The sequence below is a fragment of the Castor canadensis genome, chromosome 3 (assembly GCF_047511655.1).
Source record: "Castor canadensis chromosome 3, mCasCan1.hap1v2, whole genome shotgun sequence".
In the NCBI taxonomy this organism is placed as follows: domain Eukaryota; kingdom Metazoa; phylum Chordata; class Mammalia; order Rodentia; family Castoridae; genus Castor; species Castor canadensis.
The window spans coordinates 159,352,216-159,376,725 of record NC_133388.1 but is presented as its reverse complement, the minus strand read 5'-3'; the positions used below and the strand labels follow the sequence as shown (position 1 = coordinate 159,376,725).

Below are 24,510 nucleotides of genomic sequence, written 5' to 3'. Positions count from 1 at the left end.
AGGAGAAGGCCACTCCTCAGTCTGTTGGAATGGGAGCTGGTACATGAAGATTCCCCTCTTCCAGGCCTCACATAAACAATGGAGAGGTGCATGCTGGTCCTTGGAGTGTCCATGTGGGAGGCACCCCCATTGATCCCACAGGCAAAAAGCTCAGAATGCGAACTCAGATGGCTTCTTTGGTTCAGTCTTCCCAGACTCCACATTCCCTGTTTCCTTAGGTCACGTTCTGATGTAAACTACCTGCATGTAAACTGTTCCACCTCTGCTTTTGGGGAAGACAAAGTGAACACAGGCTCTCAAGCAGTGGTGGCTGAATCCTGCACAGCAAAGGAGATGCAGGCATCCAGCCACCCAGAAAACTCCGGGGTCACTCTAACAGCAACTCCTGCCAGAGGCCCACACAGCTGTGCAGGACTGTTATAAAAGAGCACACCATGCCTTGTCCAAAAAATAATTTAAGTCCTCTGTTAGGCATCAGAAAAAGAGAAGGAAAGATAGAAACGAGACTTGATTAGCCTGGAGAAAAGAAAGCAAAAGAGGTTCAGAACAGACTTCATAAAAGTTAAAAGGATGTTTCTCAATGTTAGCTGAAGAAAGAATACGAGAAGACAGGATTAAACAGGAGCTAAGGGCACTTGACCATCATGATGCTCACTATCAAGGTGGGGTGGTATCTCCTGGTGAAGTACCAAGCAACCTGGTACAGTGGCAGGCAGCTTGTGATGGAGGGAACAGACTTTCTGGAAATTCATTCTTTAGATAAAAGCTTTTCAAGTTGCTTCTTCTCTAGGCACCTCTTTAAAATACACAGAGCCTTTTCAAGCTACGATTTTGCAAGCATGGATTTTCTACCCAAAAGGGGGAATACTAACTGATCTGTGATCTCAAAATGCCCATAGTGCAAGGACATACACAACTGAATTTATTTCAATTCTGATGTTTTTTCTGGCGTGAGCTGTTTATTCATGAGGTCTTGGCACCACCTAGTGGCTGATCTGTTCATTGAACCATATACCTGGCTTGCAGAAGTTACAGTCTTAATACAAACACCCTCTGATTAATGTATCAATTCAACCAAAATGCATTAAACGGAGTTATAGGTTAAGCTCTGTGCCAGAACCTGAGGTGAAAGCGTAATCAAAGAGAACACTGTCTCACTTTCCTGAGGCTCGGAGTCTAATGGAGTAGACAAACAAGTAAACAAAATAATTATTTTACATTGTGATATATAATTGACATACATACTAATATACATTAGGATGCATAATAATTCATGTCCCTTGTAGGACAGAGGAATATGTAGGCAGAAGAAGCTTTAATTTTTTGTCTAGTACTGGGGATTGGATATTAGGGTCTCCCACTAACTTCCATGTTTGTCCTGTCTTTACCTCCAGGGTACCTGGGATTACGGGTGTATACCAGCATACCTGGCCATGGCAGATTTTTAAATAAAGTGGCAGAGAAAACCTTTGGGAAACAAAACTCAAGTTCAGGAGGATGGGACGAAGTGGAGAAAGAACCTCCCACAGAAGCAGAGAACAGCACATGCAAAATCATGAAGGGGTCAAGAGCTCCACCACTGAAGGAGATCAAAGACTGGTGTGTTGAGAGCACAGTGAGCGGGGCCCTGAAGACTGCCATGAGAGTGGACTGTACACATGTCCTTAAACAAATGCACACAGGTGAAATGGGGGCCCTCTAGCACAGTACCTGGCTAAATTTAAATTTAAAAAGTGGGGGAGGGGAATGCTTTGACATAAACCTGTTTGGTTCCAGCAGGACCCCAGCCATCAATAACAGCTGTGTATCCCACTCAAAGCCGGCCTGTGTGTGCTCGCCATTACCGACTAGTTGTGTCTCTGGTGAATTACAGTGGGGCCCCATTTTAAAAGTCAGAGCCACTGTTCTCAACCTGGGCTGCAAGTCACCTGAGAGTTCTTAGAACCCAATATCCAGGCTCTAGCCTTGACCAGTTACTTATGCATCCCTGGGTTGGGCGCACTGCACCAGTGTTTTGAAAGTTCTCTTGTGAGTCCAGTGTGCAGCTTGAGTTAGAACTAACCTGGAAGAAATTCTGAGGGGTAAAAACACCTCACTCAGTTCTGCTTGGTGGTGAGAGTTATATGAGTAATGAGCCAGGCTGTTTTCTTTTCACATTCAGGCCTGGTCCCAGGGGGAAGCCCCGCTTCTGAGCCACCCACCCCTCAACACAATGGCTCTCATTAAGTTCCCACCTGGACGCTTCACACCACAGTCAACAGCCCCCAGGAGCTGATGTCAGGGAAAGATACAGTTTCATACTGGCCAGGAGGTCTGCTAAAGGAAGAAGAATTATGAGGCTTCTGTGGCCTTGTTACTCATTCGTATTTCCCCAAGGTCAGAGGGGCCAATGAGCCAGATCTCTTAAAGCAGTAGGTCTCAGCTCAAATCTTGGGGAGCTTTTAAGAAATACCCACGTGTAGGCCCAACTGGAGACTGATTTCTGGGCTGAGGCAAGGATTATCATGTGATTCCAACATGCAGACAAGAACGAAAGCCACCACTGCCAGAGCCAAACAGCACCTGCAGCCCCGTGTTCTAACAACACCTACGATGACCAGAACTGCTGTGTAACTGGGGCTGCTGCTGTAAGTGACCTTCAATTGACATAGTTTTTATATTACAGGTTGAATACAGCTTTATCCAAAATACTTGGGGCCAGAAGAGTTTCAGATTTCCAATTTTTTTTTTAAATTTTGGAGTATTTCACTCTGGAGTTAGTAGATATAGGTAAGAACTTTCTCAACGAAACCCCAGCAGCACAGCAACTAAGAGACACATAGATAAATTAGACTTCATAAAACTAAAAAGCTTCTGCTCAACAAAAGAAATGGTCTCTAAACTGAAGAGAACACCCATAGAGTGGGAGAAAATATTTGCCAGCACACATCAGACAAAGGACTGATAACCAGAATATATAGGGTACTTAAAAAACTAAACTCTACCAAAACTAATGAACCAATAAAGAAATGGGCAAGTGAACTAAACAGAACTTTCTCAAAAGAAGAAATTCAAATGGCCAAAAAACACATGGAAAAATGCTCACCATCTCTAGCAATAAAGGAAATGCAAATGAAAACCACACTAAGATCCCACCTCACCCCTGTTAGAATAGCCATCATTAGCAACACCTCGAACAACAGGTGTTGGAGAGGATGGGGGGGGGGGTTGGGAGAAGGAACCCTCTTACACTGTTGGTGGGTATGAAAACTAGTACAACCACTCTGGAAAAAAATCTGGAGGCTTCTTAAAAAGCTAAACATTGCTCTACCATTTGATCCAGCAATACCACTCTTGGGGATATACCCAAAAGACTGTGACACAGGTTACTCCAGGGGCACCTGCACACCCATGTTTATTGCAGCACTATTCACAATAGCCAAGTTATGGAAACAGTCAAGATGCCCCACTATTGACAAATGGATCAAGAAAATGTGGTATCTATACACAATGGAATTTTATGCAGCCACGAAGAAGAACGAAATGTTCTCATTTTCTGTAAATGGATGGAATTGGAGAACATCATTCTGAGTGAGGTTAGCCTGGCCCAAAAGACCAAAAATCTTATGTTCTCCCTCATATGCGGACATTAGATCAAGGGCAAACACAAGGGGATTTAACCTTGATCACAAGATAAAAGCAAGTGCACACAAGGGAGATAGGAGGATAGGTAAGACATCTAAAAAATTAGCTAGCATTTGTTGCCCTCAACGCAGAGAAACTAAAGCAGACACCTTAAAAGCAACTGAGGCCAATAGGAGAAGGGCACCAGGAACTAGAGAAAAGGTTAGATCAAAAAGAATTAACCTAGAAGGTAACACACATGCACAGGAAATTAATGTGAGTCAACTCCCTGTATAGCTATCCTTATCTCAACTAGCAAAAACCCTTGTTCCTTCCTATTATTGCTTATACTCTCTCTTCAACAAAATCAGAGATAAGGGCAAAATAGTTTCTGCCAGGTATCGAGGGGGTGGGGGGCAGAGGGAGGGGGCGGAGTGGGTGGTAAGGGGGGGTGGGGGCATGGGGAGAAATGACCCAAGCATTGAATGCACATATGAATAAAAAAAATTTTTTTGGAGTATTTCTATATGTGTGTGTATATATATATATATATATACGTATATATATATATATATACATACATATATATATATATATATATATATATATATGTATGTATATATATATATATGAGATGTCTTGGGGAGGGAACCCTGGTCTCAAAATGAAATTCATTCATTTTTTATGTATTTCTTTTTTGGGGGGGTGGCACTGGAGTCTGAACTCAGGGCCCCATGCTTGATTGCTGCTTGAGCCACTCTGCCAGCCCTCATTTTTAATATTTATCTTATACATATAGCTTAAAGGTCATTTTGTACAATATTTTAACACAACTTTTTAGTGTACCTGTATTTTAGCTGTGGACCATTACATGAGGTCAGGTGTGAAAATTTGGAACTGGCAGTACCACGTCAGCACTCAAAAGTTTTTGGATTTGGATGCAATTTGGATGCTCTACCTGTGTCTGCTAAGCTGCCCATTCCTGGACCTAGATCTGTGCTCCCCAGGCTTCACATAGGCTGGCCATGAGCAGAGCAGTTAAAATTGGTCAGGGGTCATGGCCCCCTGACTTCCCAGAGGCTGGGAAGAAAGAACCCTCTCTACTAACTTTGTTTTTCCAATAAAAGGTAACATTAGGGCTCATGCTGATCAAACTCCATAAATCACTTAAGTTGCAGTTGTACAGGTTTTTATTTAAACAATTACACTTTCTTCAAAGAAACCTACTCACATACATCTTAATGCCCAGATATTCAAGCACCAGAAAGGTGGACAGATACACTTGGCTGGTGAAAGTCCAGGTGATTTAGATTTTGTTACTATTGCTGCTGTCTTCACTTTCTAATTTTTCTATGATGAAAATGGATAATTGATTCATTACTTGTGCAAAGCCAAAAGAAAAAGCCAAAGCATAATTACCTAGAGAGAATCAATTCTGTTTCACATAACAAGTGTATAACCAGTCTGAGTGTTCAGTTCACAACTCTTGTCTTTCGGACATTTTCTGGCTTTTGTCAGAAATCATTGCCCGCTCAACAAGAGGACAGGATCATGTCATACTTGTTTGGTGGCTATGTGGCTCTAGTCCAGCTCAGCAAGCATCTGACAGATAAAAATCAGTATTACTCTGTTCAACTGCTTACACTGAAGCCATCCTGAGACTTTTTCATGGGAATATAGATTCTTTTCTGCACATATGCAGATTCTATCAGTTTGCAAAGTATACTCCATAAAACTAGTGTTCTCTGGACAATAGGTATAGGAAAAAGGGCATGTGTGTGTCTGAAAAACAGACTTCTATCCTGCAGACCCCTGACTGCATGTTCACCATGACTCTGCAACAGGAAGACACTGTGCACAGTTCTTCCCAATCCACTTAGCATAAAACGCCTTTTCCAGGGACCAAGGCTCCCAGCGTACACTGTGGGAGACACTACTCCATCCTTTAATTGCATGGCTCTTTCACCTACCTCAAAAAGCAGAGTGACTGTAAACATGTCCTGTCCCCTGTAATGGGGGCAGGGCAGCAGGCCCCAAAAGGATGCTGTACAGAATGAGGTTGCATGACCATGTGGGACACTCAGACTTGTCACCAATAGTGCTAAGCCACAGACGAAGTGGCTTAGAACCTAGAAAACAAATGAGGAATGGTCCAATAAATATTCACAACTGAACATCAGGTGACATTTTCATTAATTCTGTTTACAGACAGCATTGAGTAATCCTCTTTTTCAGCTCATTTGGGTTGGACAGATGCTCAGATGCTGGGGAAAAGAGAAAACACCAGCCATTTCATTGGCTCAAGGTGCTTTCCAAATACTAGAAGGCCTGTCGTCTTTCCCCAACTCACCACACCAAGGACCTTTCCTGACAAAATCCAATGCATTTACATGAAATAAAGCCTAACTGTACATTTAAACTAAAAAATCCCACTCCAGCTCTGCTAGAGACTGTTATCAGAAAAGTCGGGGCCAAGGCACTGAGAGTTGGTGAATCCACTCTTCCTGTGTGGTAGGGTGAGGTTTATTTTCTGCCCCACTTGAGACCTCAGTGGATGCGACTGCACTGGAGCTGGACAGCAGCTGGTCACTGTAGTCATCACTGCCATACAGCCATCTTGCCCAAAGTGTCCTAATACTGACCCTACAAAGGGCTCCTTATATGAAGAATTTTAGTAGTAAAAAGATTTAGAAAACACTATGCTCTGTTATCTACTTCCTGGAGATTCACAATGTATATTATTACATGGAAGGTTTCAGAAGTCTTTTAATAAAGAAATGCTTAACTTTGCTTATCAGAGTATCCTAAATCAACCTGACCTTGAAATCTCCTTTTTTTAAGGTAACATATTTCTAGAACATATTTTGAGAAATGCTCCTTTATGGCTTTAAGAAATTCTTCGCAGAAGAAAGAGAATAATAATTTTTATGTAAAAAATATTAAGTAACTCCTAGGATCACATGTGGGTCAACAACAAAGTGGTTGGACTGGAGCATGGCTTAGAGGTCGAGCACTTGCCTGGCAAACGTGAGTCTGAGTTCTCCAGACCAACAAAAAAACAAAAACAAGCCAGGTGCTGGTGGCTCACGTCTGCAATCCTAGCTACCGAGGAGGCAGAGATCAGGAGGATTGCAGTTCAAAGCCAGCCCGGACAAACAGTGCGTGAGCAGTTCAAAGCCAGCCCGGACAAACAGTGCGTGAGCCCATATCTCAAAAATACCCATCACAAAAAGAGCTGGCAAAGAGGCTCAAGGTGAAGGCCCCGAGTTCAAACCCTAGTATTGCAAAACCATTAAAGAACATTGAGTCAAGAGGTACAAATCCTATTTTACTTCCTGCCCAACACTGCTGTCATAAACTGAGCCTGCCTGAAAACAAGCAAAAATAAATCATCCGTGATTTCTTTCTTGATGGTATAAGGTGGTCAGCACACTAGTTTCAGTACACAATTGAGCACAGCCCATAAAGAAGCCAAATTTCCTCTTCAGTAACAATCAAATCATTACACGCCTGTTAACACATGACTCTAAGATTTTCCAAAGAGACCTCATAGCTCTTTGTTCCTAACCGCCAAAAAAGGGATAATAAAAGATAGTTTCTAATACTCTTCAGCAAGAATTAAACAGACTAAGAGACAATAACACAAAAGCTCTTAGCTACACATCCCAAACGATTTCAGAGTATGACAGCAAGAGCAGGGAAGGTCGGAAACCAATGATAATTACTGGAATGATGTGAACACTTCACCATTTCAAAATACATAATTTTTAATTCTTGTTTCCAGGGAATTTCATGTGATATTTCGAAACAGGAGACAGGGAAAGCAGACTCGCCCACTGTGGAACCTGGCAAACAAAACCATGATCTATGCGTGGCGAGGCAGTGAACCCACACTCACACCTCAATGGCGATTTTTGCAAATCGATACTGCAGGGAGGCAGGTGGCCTCAGCAGCACCACGCCCCTTGTGGCTGCTGGCTGGCTAGACAGCATAACCAGCAGGCCTGTCACACTCACAAAGCCCAGAGCTTCTCCACAGCCGACAGCCATGGAGAAATCTCCCTGAGTGACGAAGCCGAGGAGGACTCTGGAGCAGTGTGAGGTCACACCCAGAAGGGGGCCTGACCACAGCCCTGGAGTCAGAGCTTCCTGCTCAGCCACAAGAGCTCCAACTGCTAGGCCCTCGGAAGCAGCATGTCCTTGGCTCTTCTTCTTCTCCATCTTCTTCTTTTCTTTCTGTTTCAGGATCATGCTCTTGAATGGGTCGCTGTGTCTGGACTCCTGGGGCCCACAGTAGTGGTGATCCCGGCTAAGCTGGAGCAAGTCCTCCTCCGTTGGGACACAGATCATGGTGTGTGGCTCAGGGCTGCCCTTCCTCAGCACAGACAGGCTGACCCACACCAAGGCCCTGGGGAAGTGGTCCAGGATGGAAAGGCAGGCCTCTCTGGTCAATTCTTGCTGCCCTCTGCTGGAAGCCTGCCGGGCTGCCCGACAGTCCTCAAAACTGGATCCACACCAGGCTGACAGCTGCTTCAGTAACTTTCTACTCCTACATGAAGTCAGAGACATACATTTGAGGATATTTTGTTCAAGGAAAAAATATCCAATTAGAAAATGAGGCATTGCTACAGTTAATTTGATTTTTTATATTGTGTGTGGGAATGTTATCAAAATTACAATTTTTTTTAAAATTAAAAATACAGATTAATATGTTTTAGTAGTGGTATTTTTCTTCTTAGGTGTCCACCATTCTGAAATTGAAAAGTAAAGGTTTAAGAAGTTGAAGACAAGACTGGAGGTGTGGCTCAAGTAGTAGAGTGCTGGCTTTGCAAGCATGAAGCCCTAAGTTCGAACCCCAGTCCCACCAGAAAAAAAGGAAAAAAAAAAAAGAAGTTGAAGACAGCTGGCAGAGGGGCTCAAGTGGTTCAAGTGGCTCAGTTTGCCTGGCAAGCACAAGGGCCTGAGTTCAACTCACAGTACTGCCAAAAAAAAAAAAAAAAAAGTTAAAGGCAGGTCTGGGGGTATAGCATGCACAAAGACCCTGGGTATGTATAATCCCCAGAACCACAAAAAATTAAATAAAATAAAAAACTGAATGCTGAGAAAAGTAAGACAGTGGGCTACATCTTAGCGTTATAATCACAGTGCGAGACAATTTTCTCATTTTGATGAGAAAATCTCAAGAGGGAGAGTTATATGTAAAGTAAGAAAAAGTGATATGAAATGATGAGGCTGCTGTACAGAGAGCAAGTCTGAGGTGGGAAAGTAAGCATGAGGGTATTGAGCAGAACTTGCCTGCAGCAGAACTGAGAACAGAACACGCTTCACTGGGGAAGCTGCTACAATGCGACCACGTTACACTGAATGGTTGTGACCCGCACAAGTCCACAGAGATCAAAAGAACCAGGAAAGTTCTATTCAGTGAGGTAGGGCACTTCTTTGTGAATCAAGATTCAATGAAAAAGGCCACAGGGAAAGCTGCCTTGGCATAGAACAGTGGACAACATTATTTTCAATCATTTCATCATCAAATGCTATTATGCTGTTTTCCTGGGCCTTCCATGAAACATCAAAGAACTAGCTTTCCCGTTCCAAAAGTCTAGATATTCATGTGGGGTTGGCATAAAGGAAAAGGTAACTATATCCTGCAAGGTGTTCAATATAAATATAAACAATGCAAAATGTATCTGGAAGTCACCTGTACTTACCTAAGAACACAGAGTTGACTCCCAGTGGCAGCAATGTGGTTCTCACTGGCACCCTGGTCCGGAACCTTCTCTGCCTGGTCTTGACACTCTGTATCCATGACCTCTGGCTCCCTGGGGTCATTTGCAGATAAGCCCGCTTTATCAGATGGCTGATGAGTTTTCTCAGGCATGACCGCATGGGGCACCTCGTGCCTTCTTGGGTCACTTTCCTCAACACTTGGAGCTAAGGCTCCAGGAGATGCACCTTGGACCTGGACTCTGGACTCCCAGTCCTGAGTTAACTGCTCCCAGGGACAGCAGAAAGGTGCCAGAGTGCCAAGCTTAACATAGTTGGGCCGTTTGGCAGGAGGGCGTCTAGAGAAAAAGAAAAAAACTTGATTTTGAACAACTGAAGAGTGGACATTTAAGATAATTATGGCCATTATAACGTATCTCTAACCAACAAACACCAAAAAAGGCTTTCCAAGAAATGTAAGATAAAAAATAGTAGCCATCTCTACCAGCCAAGCTTTCTTGTCTTCTTTGTTCTTTAATAGATAATGCATCCACAAAGACGTCCCTGTATTATTTACAAGGCTCTTAGTTCAAGGTTACAATGTAGTTTCTTTCTCAATGCTGACCTCTAGTAACCCTGCCACCTTCCACAATGACAATGTCATTATTAGCTTCCTACATATGCTTCCAGAGACATTTTATATACACAGGCAAAACCCTACATACATATTTCTTTCCTTTTGCTCACTTTTATACAAATGTTGGCACTCTACATACAGTACTTTTTGCTTAACCACTTTTTTCATTTAACAAAATATCTGGGAGAGCATTTTATATCAGCACATCAATCTCCCTCATTCTTTTGTAAAAGGCTGTGTATCTTATTCCACCAAATGAATACATCCTTATCTATTTATAGTCCTCCACTGAAAGACATTTTGGGTGTTGGCTTTTGCTTCTACAAACAGTGCTGCAATGAGTGACCATGAACATATTATACAAGTACAAGCATATCCACAGGATGAGTTCCTGGTGGTTGAACTGCTAAGACAAGGAATATTAGCATTTTTAATACTGGCAGATGCTTCCAAACTGCCCTACCCAAGAGTGACACCAACTGACCTTTCTGGCAATGTATAAATGAGGCAGAACTTTTAAGAAGTACAGTAAAAACCAGGGTCTGACTCAAGAATTCGGGATCAGCCTGGCTGTTGGCCATTACGGCTTGGAGGACTCTTTGACTGCACTGGACTGAGAGTCACCTCAAGACAGGGCCATGTGTTCCTTCCCTCATTTACTTCCAGTGTCCCAGGACTCACATGGAAATGACCTTGCAATCTTAGTCAGGAGTTCTCTTTGAGACTATCTATATTCTCAAGTTTGAACTAAGTGTGTGATGGCCTCCCTGAGAGGAGCAGCTGCCAAAACACTCCCAGAGCACCTGCCACCCCAGGGACCTTTCCAGGTTCAGAGGGATAACCACGGAGCATAATTCAATCCCTTGATTAGGAAAGCCATCTTAATCACAGTGTGTGTAGTGTTGCCACTTGGTGCAGCAGAGCACAATATTCTTCAAACCTGACTTTTGTAGATCCATGTGGAATAAAGTTTGAAAAGTGAGATGTGAAATAATTTTCTAAAGCTTAAAGAAAAGGTCTCTAGAGAAGTGGAGCCAATTCCCAGTACAAGCTGAGTAAAACAGTACACCTAGGAAATAAAACACAAATTTTGGTTAGACCTTTAAAGAAAAAAGATCTTTTTGGCTGGAGATACAGCTCAGTGGCAGAGTGCTTGCTTAGCATGCAGGAGGCCCTGGGTTCCATAACCAGCACCACAAAAATAAATAAATAAAAACTTCCTTCAACCTGTGAAAAAAGGTAACTATCATTTACACAAATTCTCTCAATATTTCATACTGAAGTAAACAGTGATGCTGGGTTAGAAGGTAGAGGAGTTCTTACTCAGCCCTCCCCCTCTGCTCTCAGTGTATGGCAGTATTAGATGAAGAATGAGAACATGGCTGGTGGGAGGTAGGTGGGGTCTGAGTCAGAAATGGCTTACTATTTGGTAAAACAGTTTCCTACTTCACACTAACATAAGCTCAGGAAAGGCTTGACTAATGATAACAACAATCGCTAATATTTATTAAACACTTATTTTGTTCCAAGTGCTTTATACGTATTAACTCATTTAATGTTTGTGTAGAGACTGGCTAAGCTTTCCACTGAATTCATTTTCTCCTCTTCCTGACACAAGGAAGGTTAGGTTGCACATCCTAACCAACAGAGTATAAGTGGCAGAGACTTGCTCAGCCCTTCCAGGTCTCACCCATTTCCTCTATGCACCTCGTCCCTCTGCCAGCTGTATGCAAAGACCTGAGACCTGGGAAAAAGGAAAAACTACAGAATGGAAGGTACCCAGACCTTTGAAACCCCAGCCCTGACCAAGAACACCACTGTGGACTATGAGTGAGAAATAAAATTGTTTCGCATTAAGCCACTGAAATTTGGGAGTTTGTTTATTCCAGCAAGTAGTACTGCCTTCATTAATAAATCATCCCAACACACTGTGAGGTAGGTTCCTACTAAACTGAGACTCCAAGGCTACTAAGTGGGTGAGCTAAGATACGAAACCTAGGCAGCATCACTTCATTAGCCATAAACTGTACTGCCTCTCAAAAGAACAGAGGCAAATATTTTCATAATATGGCAATTAGAAATAACTTTCTAAGCAGAATACTAAAACTGTGTGAGAAAAAAAATACGTTTAATTACATACAATTGTAAGTCAAGGAAAGCAGGAATAAAAGTATCATTCTCTGCAAGTAGCAATATAAGAAAGACTAAACCAAAAACGCTCTTAAAAATCAATAAAACAGGAATGGAAGAGTAGCTCAGTGGTAGAGCACTTGTGTAGCACACAGAAGGCCCTGGGTTTGATCCCCAACACCACAAAAAAATAAATAAAAACAAAAAAGAATAAAAATCAATGAAGGGGCAAATACACACCAAGAGAAAACGGAGCAAAATAAATAAATAGGCAACATACAAAAAAGACACAAAATGGTAAAGAGCACATAAAAAAAATATCCAACCCCACCATTTTTCAACCATTGGGTGGTCCATATGAAAAGCCTGGTAACAGTCCTGGTTGGTGAAAGTGAGGGGAACTGGCCTCACCTACAGGTGAAATCCTAACTCAGCACAACCATCAACAGGACAATCATGTACCAAGAGCCTGATATTAGACACATCTCACTTGTAGGGAGTTAGCCCAAGGTCAGTGATTGCTGTCCTGACAGCCCCTCTCCAGCAATGGCCAGGGTGGGTACATGGCCTCCTGATGTGGCCAGGCCATTTTTCTCTCCTTCTTCCTCCAGCTTCTCTGAAGCACACCCATTAAGCAAACCACTGGCTCTCCCTTCTTGGTCAAGTTGTCCACTAGCTTTACTGCAGCACTGCCACCACCTCCACCCTCAAACAACTGTCACTCCCTGTGGCCTCAGTGTCTACCTAAATCATCCTTCCATACCCCAACCCATGAGTACTGCACCATGCCTTGCCACCCACCCCCCACATTGTACCTTAGGTTTGGTCATTGCAAACACCTGTTCCACAATGTCAAGTGTGCCACTCTCAGAGAGACCCTCCTGTTTTTCAGTCCACTTACCATCCCCACAATCCCTCAACCATGTCAGCCTCTTATTCATTTATCCTACCATTTCCTCACTGCTCAGTTCCACTTCTTCATCCCTCTCTATCCGCTTAGATTCCATAGTGCACACAACGGTCCCTCCCTTACATGTGCCCTCAATTCCCTCCACCTGGCAAAGGCCATCCTGGGTAGAGCAACTCTCCAGTGCCCCCATGCCAGCCCTCACTGGCAGAGCATGGCTAGAGAAGAACATATAGTCCTGACCAGCCTTAATTCATAAATAAAAAACTCAACTGGATGCTCTCTTACACTTCTTACAAATCTCAATTCAACCTGCCACTCTCTCAGGAAACTGTTTATAGGCCAGGCACAGTGTTCATCCCTATAATCCCAGCTACTCAGGAAGCAGAGATTGGGAGAATCAAAGTTTGAGGTCAGCCTGGACAAAAAAGTTAACAAGACACCATCTCAACAAAAAGCTGAGTATGGTGGTTCATATATGTAATTCCAGCTATGCAGGAGGCACAGGTTAGGAGGATCATGGTCCCAGGCAGACCCCAGCAAAAATGTAATGGGAGATCTTATTTGAAAAATAACTAAAGCAAAAAAGGGCTGGAGTTGTGCGTCAAATGGCAGAGCACCTACCTAGCAAGCATGAGGCCCTTTGTTCAAACCCCAATACCACCAAAAACCAAACCAAACCAAAAAAAACTATTTATGACTCCTCTCTCCTCAAAATTGACAGCCCTACTCCCCTAGCTGGTAACCTCACTGCTTTGTTCACTAAGATAACACTTGTGATACAGACAATGCTACCTTAATCTCTTCACCCAAAATCTCATCTACCTAGATCTATATTCAGACTTCAGATGCCTCTTCCAGCCTATTAAAATGGAAAAACTGACCCAGGCCCATCAGACGCCACCCCTCTACTTGTGCACTGGACCTCAGTCCCTATTCTCTGCTCAAGGGCTTTGCTCTTGTATTGAAGCCTCTCTGACCACTCCTGGATCTACACACCAGCCTAAAAACATACTTCCATCAAGAATAGAAGCTCCACAAAGTCAGGGACAGACTGTCTGATTTCTCTCTGCTGTAGCCCCAGCATCTACAATGGCACTGGACACACAACAGACTCCCTGTAAATATGTGATAAAGGAATGAACACGTCAGACAAACATAGAGATGTGTAATGGAGATGGGCACATCCGTGCATGGCAAGAAAGTGGAAGGGCCACTGATGTAGAACATTCAGCCTGCAAGTCCCTGCAATCCTCCAAGTTCTATCTGAGAGCGGTGATGTACAGGCAAATCTGGTCCATGGTCTTCTTGTACAACTCATCAGCCAAGAATGGCTTTACATTTCCAAATGGTCGAACAAAGCAAAAAAAAAATATTTTATGACACATGAAAATTCTATGAAATCCACGTATGAGTGTTTATAAATAGTCTAACTAAAGCACAGCCACCGTCATTCGTTTGTCATCTGCAGCTGCTCTCATGCCACAATGTCAGAGCTGAGTAGTTGTCATGGAGACTGAAGGGGCCACAAAGTCAACATTAGTTCTCATTTGGCCCGCTACCAAAAAAGTTTGCCAATATTTGGTTTAGAGTCAACTAAATATATCCACGATATATTGTTAAATGAAAATGGCAGGTTTCAAAATAATATGTACAGTATAATCCTTTTATTGAAAAATTATACCTATGGAAAATATTCATGCAAAAAAAATCTAAATATTATTATCAATTATTGAACAAACACATAGAATCAGCAGTTCACAGCCAGCTTAGGCTACATATACAGAGAGACCCTGTCTACAAACAAAAAAGAGCTAGTAAGCTGACAATCCAGGAATGTATCACCATTTACTCATTCGTTCACTCATTCATTCAACATTTGGCAAACAGTTGGAAAGCCAGGCACTGTGCCTGTCTGGTTTCAGCAGCAAACGGGAAGGGAAAACACATCTCACCCTCCACGGAGCTCACACATGAGCAATTCCAGCATTCAATCATTCACTGGCTCATCAGACAAACGAGTTATGAAGACCCTCCATGCACCAGTACTACTGCACATGGCAGATGCTGCAACAAATGAGAAAGAGACAGAGAGAGAGAGAAAAGAATTTCTGGGCTTCCAGGAGCCTACAATTTAGGGAGTTGTTAGAGGGGGACAGAAGGGTCTGAAACTCAAGTGAGTTCAGGTGTACTCACTCCATGACAGCCAAGAGAAGGGTTATAACCTGAATGGGCCTAGAAAAGCCAGGTAGATATAAAATAATCTCCTGACTGGGGTAATATCTTCTTAGCTACTTCTTGGTAATGCAGAACTCAAGAAAAATCCCATGAAAGCTCCACATTAGACATCAAGAGTCCCTGTAGCCACTCCCAAACTACTATTCAACATGAGCACATCCTCCTTCTTCTTATCCCCTAAGACACCACCAAGTAGGAAAGCAGCTGCTTACCGTTTATACTTTTCAAGAGAATTCTCAGCTTGCTCTTCAGCAAACAGAGACCCCGCAGGACAGTCTGGGAAATCTCCTGGGATGCTAGGTGTCCTTTTATACTGTGAGTGCATGGCAGCCTCTTTTAACCCTCCAACTCTTGCACCTCGATAGACCTAAAAGAAATGTCAGAAGACACTGCCAACTTACCAGCTCCAGGTGAAACTGTTTAATTGTTTGTATGGGGAAGATGCCCATCAAAAGGACAGAGAAACACACGGTGGGATAATCCTACAATCGGTTACCACACAACAGGAAAAGTGAATGAAATGAAGTGTCATCAATCAACACGGAAAACCCTCAGTGCTGAGTAAATACAGCAAGTAGACAAAGCATTTGCAGTGAGGTCTACAGTTCAAAAACATGTCAGTGTAGTTATTTCACTGTGGGGTATAAGCATTTAATAAAGCTATAAAAACATGTGTGGTGGTGACAAACACCAAATCACCAGAATGGTGATTATGGTGGGAGGAGGAGGGCCAATGAGATTGGAGAAAGGGACACTGAGTACTGCCAGTGAACCCGTACGCTTAATTTATATCAGTACACTATATACTTGAGACATTTTAAAATAAAAAAAATTAAATGGAGTTATTTTTAAATAGTCCCACTTTTTCTTTGGGGGTGGGGGCAGTACTGGAGTTTGAACTTGGGGCCTCCAGCTTCTACACAGGTGCTCTACCACCTGGGAACTGAGACTGGTGCCTGGCAAAAGGGCAGGATGGGGCAAGGGTAGAAGGGTGGATGGCCATGATCAAAGCATATATGGAAATATCACAGTGAATGTGTACAATTAGTGTGTTGATAACACATTAAACAAAATAAAATACATGGGGGAGAAAAAAAGCCTCAAAAATTCACAACATATCAGTACAATAAGAACCTGGCTCCAAGGACTACATGTATAATGCAGCCTGTATCCAGGGTTATACCTGTAAGTGGAGAAATACACCACTCAGTTTCTAAATTGTACACAAACAGAAAGCGCTCAGCATTAGTAACTGTCAGCAATGTACCTTAAACATTGTAACTGTTAGTTGGAATCAAAAAGTAACTTACCAATGGAATCCAGAAAGCCATCCCCCAGCCCTTTGGGAGCAGGACATCCCAGCCACTTCCCCAGCCCAATCGGTCGTCACCAGTCACTTTTCCTGGCTGTTGAATCAAAAGTATAGGTATCTTGGATTCCTGGGGACCTAAAACAAGCTGTGATCCAGGCACCAGCAATTCACTTCTCATCCGGTTTAAATCCTAAAGTGGAAGAAAAGAATTGAAGACAAACAACCTCTGTCTTCTAGGAGATCCTATTGGATCTCTCTATAAATAGCTTTAGAAAATTAAATGTTCTTTTAAAAAGGAACAGAGAGTTCTGAATAAATAAATGTGAGCCATTGTAAGTACAAAGTATTCCTTCCATAGATAAAAGATTTCCTTTAGTACAAAGGCTTTGGTAGAAAATGCCAAATTACCTTAAATTTGGGCCAGAATCTACTAGATGATTCAAAGTCAAAAGTGATAAACATTCATTCTGTTAATCTCATTATCAAAATTAATCTTATATTTTGATACTGGGTTCATACATTTAAGATTTGTCATAAAGTAAAAAAGATACAAAGAATTTTAATAATGACTTCTTAAGGAAGAACAATTAGAAAATTTCTCTGGCTCTTGATAAAATTTCTCACCAGGACTGAATGATTTAAGACAGACGTTGCTATAAATTATGTGTTAGTAGAATATAAAGAGATGCAGAAGTAGGTGAGAGGGTCACCACTCTACTGAACACCACCCAAGACACCGCCTCAAACACTGTGCCTCACTGCCAGCTCATGGATACTCTTCAAGGCATGACCAGCCCCAGCTCTTTTACCTTTGCCTGAGCTCCCAATACCAACATGTGCTTATTGTTCATCCTAACAGGTTTCTCTTTAGCCAAGTCCTCCACCTGGGACTGATCTGTCTCCTAAACAGACTGTGGTACTGGGGAGTACCACAGCCCCACACTCCCTACCTTTCCCACGGCATCTGCTCTCCTCCCACACCCCCATCTAGCTGATTGCCCGCTCATTCATTCATCCAAATATTTACTGAGCACTTCTGTGCACAAGGCACTTTTCTGCAGCCTGAGGATATAGTCACAAAGAAGATGGACATGGCCCTGGCTGGCTCTCTTTTAGGTGAGATCCTAAACCCAAGCTAGAATGTCAGGAACTAATCTTTAAGTCTCCTTTCTCATCTCCTATCTTCCAGCCAACCCCCCAAGTCTTGTCAATTTTACCTTCCAGGAATATGTAGTAAGCCCTAGCCCCTTTACTCCAGCCACACCACAATGCAGGCCACCATATCCAGAGTATTACAAGAGTCTTTTAAGGCCATTCAAACCACGTCCACTCTCCAGCAATCCTGTCCCACAGACCCATTCTAACTGATTCTCCACAGAGCTGCCAGAGAGAAATCCCATCATGTAACAGCCTGTCTTAAAATTTTCAATGGTGCCCTAAATCATCAGTCCAATCCCTATATATCCCTTCAGCTTCTTCTCCTGCCCCACTATTAATTCCCAGCTCCTGACTAATTTGGAGATTTATGAACACATCATCCTGGTCTGGGCCTGGGCCATCATACATGCTGCTCTCACTTCCTAAAATCACTTCCTCACTGCAGCCTTGACCTTGTCCCCAAGATGTCTGGTTAATCTAGACTCCTGCCTGAGTGTAATTCAAATACCAGCCCCTCCCTCTAGGAAGCTCAATTGCCCTAGCCTGGGCTCAGTACTCCTTTCTCAGTCTTCCTCAATACTTTCTTAGGCTTCCTGAATATCGTAAATTTCAACCATGTCCTTCATCTATCCCATCATTTAAGATAATGCCTGGCTCTCACAGGAATTCAGTCACTGTGAAATTAAAGACAGAATATTTAAGGGAAAAAAAAGAATTTTAAAAAATTTCAATCAGGAAATTAACGCTTTAAGAAAAAGTTTCTGTATTTTTCCTAGAAATCATCTTCCCTAAAGAAAAACAAAAACAAAAATCACCATATATATCATGAGTAAAGAATAAGCTATTTGAAAATAAAAGGAAGTCTATGAGAATCCATAAAGTACAAAAATCACTTCATAGTGTCTCTAGAATGACTTTCACCCAACATTCACAATTTTACCAGTAAGCCTTACACTACTAGTTACCTGATCTGAGATTTTATTCTCTGTGACACTCTTACAGATATCTTGGTTCCAGATAAAGCTATGTGTACATTCCACAGGCACACCTTCCAGGAGCAGATGTCTAACTTTCTCATCATCTAAGAGGGAAAAGAAATTGCCTTCAAACCACATCCTTAGATCAATTACATGAAATTCTAATAATTCTGGCAGTAAGATCTTTAAAGACAAGGGAGTATTTTATAGACGTTTATTTAGCTAGAAGAATTTACTTGACAAGAAATTATTCGTATCATTAGTTTCATAGTCTATGAAATAAAAAAGGCTGTTAAATGTTTTTCTTTGATAGTTATTTTTCCATGTATAAGATGCAAGTATATTAAGTAGCTTTAAATAACTGCTTGATTCCACATTTAAGACAATCAGATTCTAGATCTTCTTCTGCCCCTATCCAAAGTCTCTAATAACCCATTTTTATTGATCTATTTATTTCTTTCTGTAAAACTTATTTCTCCATTCCTTTAAGATGAGCGTATTTTATCTTCTGTGAAACCTTCTGCTTCGCCCCTTTGAACAAGCCATGCCACACTAGAAAGGGCTCTACTGGAAAAAGGGAAGGAACATTTTCAGTGATAAACACCTGTAATGATGTAAGACACTTCTATGTGCAGTCATTTAATCATTAGGGGAAAAGAAAATCTTCCAGATTTAATTTTGTTAGACTGAAGAATTAAAAAAAAAAAAAAAGTTAAGACAACTCATGATTTTTGGCTACGATTCCAAAATGTCAACACAGAAACATCACTCAAAAGCACATACCTGGGTGGGTCTGATGGCTGGGAAAAAAATAAGATGGAAGTGACCAGGCCACAATGTGACAGATTTCAGGGGAGAACAAAGGTAGAGAAAATTAAATTGGTGAACAGATCTGAGAAGTTACTTCTAAGCAGCAAGTGCTTCAATGCTGTGTGCTGCAAAGGTTCAAATCACCTGTCTAGGAAAGACAAGCTCCATTCCCAACAGCCCCGGTCTACTCAGAATATTTTCCTGTGGAGCCCTTGCCATGGAGTTGAATGTCAGAATTGGTATATTATGCAGTCTGAGCTGCAGACAAAAGAGAAGGCTAACACGTGGGGTCTGAAGGCACAGGATGCACTACTTCATTTTCAAATATGCCAAACGATGACTATTCAACACTAAAAAGAAATGAGCTACCAAGTCCTGAAAAGACAAAGAAGACAGCCAATCTGAAGAAGCTACGTACCATACAGCTCCAACTATATGACATTATAGAAGAGGCAAAATTACAAGGACCGTAAGAAGATCAGGGGTTGCCACAGGTTGACAGGGAAGGAAGCTGCAGCCTTCCAATTCACTCTATTTTATAAATACGCAGACCAGTTTAAGGTACCCAACTAAAGTTGTAAGACTTTTCTTCCCAAGAACAGAAACAGAGAAGTTGCAACAAAATGAGCATTAACTGGACATTCCTGGAAGCCCCCTGCAGATGTGTGCTATAAAGGTATATGCAAGAGCTGTAAAAAGGAAAGGGATGCTCTCTCACCTACTATTCTGAAGGCAACTGGACTCTTCCATGCTTTGGGTAATATGGCAAAGTCACATAGCCAGGGAATATTTAAAGATAAAGATTAAAATACCTATGCTGTCTATAGTTATGTGTATGTTGCATACTTTCTTTCTTTTTTTTTTTTCCCCTGATGCGGGGGATTGAAATCAGGTCTCACACATGCCAAGCATGTGCCATACCACTGAGTTAACCCACTAGCTCCCATGTTCCAGTATTAAAGCAAACTCTTCTCCGGAAGACAAGGACTAGTTGAACTGATCTATCAAAATATATCCAAAAATGCTAAGGACAGCGCATAAAGTAAGAGATAGGACAACACATATTCAATTTTTTGGGGGGTTGCTGTTGTTTTACAGTGCTCAGCCCCGTGTATGCTAGGCAAGCATTCTATCATCAAATTATATCCCCCACCCCAGATCTGTATTTTTAAATCTCACCTAGAAAATCAGTTACTTACATAGTAAAATGCTATGCTAATGAAGTTGAAAAGATATGCAAAAACATGATATTAATATTTAATTCAAACTTAAGAACCAAATAATTAAATAAGCTTTTTCAAAGCATCTGAGAACATACATCTTTACTTCAGGTTCTTCAGGTACCTTCTCTTTTAAAATCTCTCTGATTCTGAGTATACACCGGAAAATGGTTTGTTATCCAAAAGCTCTCCTTTATGGTTTAAGTAGAACCAGAACTAATTTTTTGTTTTAAGTCAAAACAGAGAATGACTTAGATATAGACACAATGGAACTATGTCAGAGAATAAAATTTTAGATCATTCTGATTGAGATTCCTGTAAAGATCAATCTTCTAACTGTCCCAGACCAAAGTACACTTCTACCCTGAGTTTTGATTTAGCTTCCTAGATGAGATGTTAATTTGTTAATAATACTGATGTAATAATAAGTCCTTAAGAAGTATACTTCTTTATGTAGTTCACCTACCAAACAAAATACATCTTCAAAGAAAGCACATTACTTACAAAAGGTTTTAATGAAATACCACAACAATGACTAACAAGATGGTAAGTGCTTACCGTGGAAATTAAATCATGCTTTTCAAGGCAGACTTGAATTTTCCTTGAACTAATTCATATCAAGATAAAAGCCTTAAAAAGGATTTAATATAGAATTGCCTCATTCCAAAAAAAGGATGTGAGGTAGCAGCAGAAATGAAGTTTAACTATGGTTTTTAGGAGATTATACGACAGCCAGCATTTAATGGCATAGTACACACTGCAACTTTCGTGGCTACACTAGACCATACTGACATTAAAAAAAAAAAAAAAGCAAAGAAAGAGGCAACAATTCACTGATTAAGTTTTAGGCTCCAAAATTAACTAACTTACCTACGCATCTTCAAACTCTTCTCATCCTACCCACTTTTTATGTGAACTGCTAACAGAGTAAATGATTATCTGCATAATAAGCTATCTAACTATACATAGTTTTTAAAAATCCTAAAGTTGTTAGAAAAAACCCATAAAAAATAAAAATTCTGAAGTTATGACATATTCCTATATTTTTTCTCCCCAAATTCCCAAGCTAATTTAATTCTTCCAACTAATAGTGTTTAAATGAAAGTAAACACAATGAGATATTATCATAATTCCCAGATCACACAAAACTTTTGGCCAGCCCCACTCATTACCCCACCAATCTCCACAAGCCAAACAGCTATCTCAGGCCCCTCTATTCAGTCACAACCAAGACATTCAATACTTCAGCACCTGGGATGGCCTTGCCAGGATTCGAACCTGGATCATCTGTATGGTTAGACAGAGGCTTCCATTGAGCACAAGACCAGCTGCGGGTGCACATCCCTCCCTCACAGTTAAAATTCTGAAACACGGGCATTTTCAGAGAATACAGGATGTAGAGAGATAGGCTTTACTACATACTGAAAAATAAGAGAACTCAGAAAAATAAAAATAAAAAATAAACTTAAGGATCCAGCCACATGGTTTATAGCTAAAAGATGCTTACACACATACACCCCACCATGTCCTTTGACCATAATTCCCTATTAAGGAAGGTAGGTAAAGGCCCCCCTGTAGAAGTGGTACAAGTGGCAGAAACACAATTTCTCACAGATCTAGAATGTTCAACATAACAAGGAAAGCCAGGGTGTTGCAAGCGCTTTACCTCGGCATTTTTCTGGGTTGGATAAAGCTTTGGACCGCTTTTGAGGCAAATTTATTCGAGGATCCCCTACTGTCAATCCCAGAATAGTACCTGCAGGAATTTCTGCTGGTGATGTTATCCCTTTAACAAAATAAAAACAAAACAAATAAATAGAGAACAACAAAAAATATATATATATACTTACTTGTATTTTCAAATCTTTCAGGTTTTCCAATTAAAGCTTTGCTTGGACTAATTATTTTAAAATATGCATTCCTTTCCTTCTCATTAATACTTTAAAAGTACTCACAAAGTGAATTTTCTTGCAAAAAATATTAGACTGACAAAAAAGGTTATTTTACAAAATGAATACATACGCTTCTATCAGTGACAACTACAACATCTTTTACAAAATGCAATATGGGTAGTTAAATATAGATATCTGGGTCAGTACCTGACATATGCATTGATCTGTAATATAAGAATGCCAGTTTTTTAGAATACTAACATCACATTCCTTCACTGTTTCATAAACAAATAGGTATGTAGTGATTTATTCACTAACTTCAGGCACCAATCTTACTTGCTTCTCTTGCTACATCACAACAAACTGAGTAGCAGGATTAAAAGCAAAGACTACTTATCAAAGATCCAACTGGGAATCTCTCTTACAGTACTTCCCACTCTTCCTGTCCTCCCACTATAACCCAGTATTCCCTCTTTATACCTCCCAACAAGTCCAGCACAGTTTCTTGTCTTCGATGAAGGGAAACACTATCAGGGTTCTTACAGGTGTCTATCCACCACCGATGAGGTATCTTTTCTGTGTCCTCTTCCCCCTGAAAAACAACTCCTTCTTAGCAGAAAAATAATGAATCATACTTAGTAACTGTTTTATAGGGCAAGATTTGGTGGCTCATGCTGTCATACCAGCTACTCAGGAAGTGAAGATCAGGAAGATCAAAATTCGAGGCCAACCAGGACAAAAAGTTAGTGAGACCCTCGATCAATAAGGCAGGCATGGTAATGTGTGCCTGGCAATCTAGCTATGCAGGAAGCTTTAGGTAGGAGGCTCCTGGTCCAGGCTGATCTCAGGCAAAAAATGCCAAGACCCTATTTAAAGAAACAAACTGAAGAAAAAAGGGCTGAGGGTGCGGTTCAAGTAGTACAGTGCTTACCTACCAAGTGTGAGGCCCTGAGTTCAAACCACAGTACCATCAATCAATAAATAAATAAATGTGTTATGGTTTTAAGATCTGTCCAACCCCTTTTGTTTCTGTGTCAGGGGATGACTGTTTTATGTAGAGTAGCAAGCACACTATATTTAAAATAGTAATTACTACCACACTCAGCACTCTTCTAATTACAGACCTGGACATTATCTCTTTCTCAAGGCTTCACGTACTAGGAAATATATCCATGATTTTCAGAGAGACGGCCTAATGAAGTCACTTCATACTCCCAGTCTATCATGCACAATTCCAACAAGGGAGGCCTTGGTCCTCCCACTATCACCACCTTCATTACTTCCAATTTGAGCAATAAAATGTTCCTCGCCAAAGGACAATCAAACCAGAACCTTTTGAAGAAATCTCTAGGTAAAGAATATATTGCTACCACAGTATCCTTAGTAATGTAAGATAAAATGCAGGAGCACCTCACTTCTATCTTTTCTGGGCAGAACTAGGGATTGATCAAGGTTTCAAATAGTATTTCAAGTATTGGGCACACACCAAGAGAACTGACAGCCATGACTCATACTGAAGCAGGATGTGTTCTTACAGATCCTAAAGAAGCAACCTGTAAGACAGGTGCCACACCATGTCACAGAATGCAAAGAAAAAGCTGAGTGGCTTGGAGTGCAGGATCTAGAACCAAACTTTCTCGATTCAAATGCTCGTTCCACAACTTATCAGCCACCACCTACCACCTTCTCCATACCATCACTATGCTAAGCGCTAGGGACAGAGTAAAGAGCAGGATCAGTCCTGCCCTTGCCAGCATGAAACTCACATCTAACAAGAGACACGGATATCACATAACCACACAAGAAAATCTGTACATCACCTGAGGAAATGTGCGAGATGCTTATGAAAACAACAGAGGGAAAGTAATTTAACTTGAGGGGTAAGAAAAGCAGTGTAGATACAGGGAAACGATACAGTGAATG

The 24,510-nt window shown here is 41.4% G+C and overlaps 1 protein-coding gene across 1 annotated transcript in view; it reads right to left on the bottom strand.

Annotated features, from left to right (window-relative positions):
* Nucleotides 1-4,385: 4,385 nt before the first annotated feature.
* Pop1 (POP1 homolog, ribonuclease P/MRP subunit) overlaps nt 4,386-24,510 on the bottom strand; it is a 40,810-nt gene continuing 20,685 nt past the window's right edge. The window contains exons 10-16 of the mRNA XM_074068895.1: nt 23,068-23,179; nt 22,362-22,481; nt 18,654-18,769; nt 16,529-16,720; nt 15,431-15,585; nt 9,312-9,665; nt 4,386-8,152 (exon numbers count right to left, since the gene is read on the bottom strand). Coding sequence (XP_073924996.1) covers nt 7,498-8,152; nt 9,312-9,665; nt 15,431-15,585; nt 16,529-16,720; nt 18,654-18,769; nt 22,362-22,481; nt 23,068-23,179 — 1,704 coding nt within the window. The 3' untranslated portion in view covers nt 4,386-7,497. The remainder of the gene's footprint in view (nt 8,153-9,311; nt 9,666-15,430; nt 15,586-16,528; nt 16,721-18,653; nt 18,770-22,361; nt 22,482-23,067; nt 23,180-24,510) is intronic.